Raw genomic sequence first — 2079 nt, 5'->3', positions numbered from 1 at the left:
CATGCGAGTGTGTCACGATTTTCTGTTTATTAATTTGTTTAGCTTGTTCTTCAAGGCTCCTAGATATGATTTCACCCAACTACATCTATGTAGATATCATTTTCTTTTAGAGGTCGTAATACCTTGCCATCTCTGCTTTACGACTTAAGCGTAAGGCCCTGTGTGGTAGGGTGTTACATTATGGTATCAGAGCAGTTCGTTCCTATAGAGCCTGAGTAATGGACTGATTATGCTTCTGGGCATACTCTGGGTATGTGTATGTGCTATTAGGATATCTGATTGATATATGTGGCATAAACGTTCATGAGCATGCATTTGGAACTTGAAGCATTAGACTTGCGATATTGAGACTGATCAACTTAATATCACTTGTTTGGTGTGTGAAGGGACCAGATGTCGACTCACGGACGCGGTCGCGGCCGAGGTAGAGGTAGGATAGGCACTGTTACTCCTGGCCTGGCAGGGAATGATCCAGTAGACTTCATGGCTGCCCTGGAAAATATGGTTGCGGCTATGCAGGCGACAGCCGAGGCACTGGGTAATCAGATAAACCAGGGTAATCACGGAAACAATAATGATAAGGACGGTCCCATGACACTTGCTACATTTCTGAAAGTTCACCCTCCGACCTTTAGGGGAACCTCAAATCCCACAGATGCAGATAATTGGATTCAAGCTATGGAACGAGCACTGCAAGCTCAGCAGGTTCCTGAGGAGCAATGGGTTGAGTTTGGAACTTATCAGCTGCAGGGTGAGGCTCAGCACTGGTGGCAGGGGACACGACGTATCCTGCAGCCAGATGGCGCTGTGATTCCTTGGGAGGTTTTCCGAACAGAGTTCTATAAGAAATACTTTCCTAATTCAGCCAAAAATGCTAAAGAACTTGAATTGATGCAGTTAAAGCAGGGACAGATGACTGTTACTGAGTATACTAGCAGGTTTGAGGAGTTATGTCGCTTTTCTCGTATTTGTCAAGGTGCGCCTGATGATTTTGCTGAGTGGAAATGTATTAAGTATGAGGGAGGTCTTCGAAGTGATATTCTGAGCTTCGTTGCACCAATGGAGATCAGAGTGTTTTCAGAACTGGTAAACAAAAGTAGAGTTGCTGAGGATTGTCTGAGAAAGGCGACATCAGATAAGAGTGACCAGCGAATTTTTGTTAGGAGAGATCAGGGAAGGAACTTCGCCCCTAGAGGACAAGATTTTAAGCGAGGCGGTTACACCCCACAACCACATTTGGGTCAGAATAACTTCCAGAGATTCAGTAATAATAACAGTCAGGGAAGAGGCAAAGGAAAGCAAGCTCAGACCCCACCAAATGATTTAACTTGTAGGAGGTGTGGAAAGTACCACCCGAATACTCCGTGCAGGGCTGGTTTAGGTGTATGCTATTACTGTGGTGAAGCTGGGCATTTGTCTTGGAATTGTCCAGAAAAGAAAAAGAATCAAGAAGCTGGAAAGGCACAACATCAAGGACGCGTGTTCACTATGACAGCGGATGGTGCTGGAACCGCAGATACTCCGATTAGAGGTAATCACGCACTGATAATCGAAATTTTCGACTGCCTTGCGTAGTAAATAGCACGTAGCATTCATTGTAGTACATTACCGAGTTGTGAGCCTTGTGATTTTCAATTGAGCGATCGACTAAAAACCTCCGAATGGTGAGACAGAACGATAGTTGGTCAGCCTAGAAAAGTGACTAAATTCTTGGAGAATAATAATAAGAGTGGCGCAGCAGTAGTGGGTTGAATTATTTTGAGTATACAACTTAAATTATACATAAAGAACCGGAAATGTTGAGAGTTATGCGGGACAGTTACCTGAAACCCGGAGATGGTAAGTTATGAGGAAGAGACATGACATAGGTTGAACCCGTAATTGATAATCGGTTATGTGTCAAGAGAAAGAGTAAGTTGTGATAGATTTAGTGTCAGAGGCTGAACCAGTTTCGATTGAATTACGAAAGGTGACACTGGTGGACGAAATTGTGATCAATGTATTCTTTGAGTAGTACTTATATAGAAATTGAAATTGGCACGAGTGAAATCACAACTCCGTTCAACTAACCAGCAAGTG

General features: G+C 43.6%; 1 protein-coding gene across 1 annotated transcript; it reads left to right on the top strand.

The window, feature by feature from the left end:
* Positions 1–393: 393 nt before the first annotated feature.
* LOC130957460 (uncharacterized) lies at positions 394–1575 on the top strand. The gene has a single exon (XM_057884319.1). It carries the CDS (start codon positions 394–396, stop codon positions 1573–1575), a length of 1182 nt encoding a protein of 393 aa, XP_057740302.1.
* Positions 1576–2079: the final 504 nt, after the last annotated feature.

This window comes from Arachis stenosperma, chromosome 10, assembly GCF_014773155.1.
Source record: "Arachis stenosperma cultivar V10309 chromosome 10, arast.V10309.gnm1.PFL2, whole genome shotgun sequence".
NCBI classification, from domain to species: domain Eukaryota; kingdom Viridiplantae; phylum Streptophyta; class Magnoliopsida; order Fabales; family Fabaceae; genus Arachis; species Arachis stenosperma.
Note: the sequence above shows the minus strand (reverse complement) of the source record. Positions and strands in the feature narration are given on the sequence as shown.

Coding starts and splice junctions, on each gene's coding strand:
- LOC130957460 (XM_057884319.1), top strand. CDS start 394: ATGTCGACTCACGGACGCGGTCGCGGCCGAGGTAGAGGTAGGATAGGC.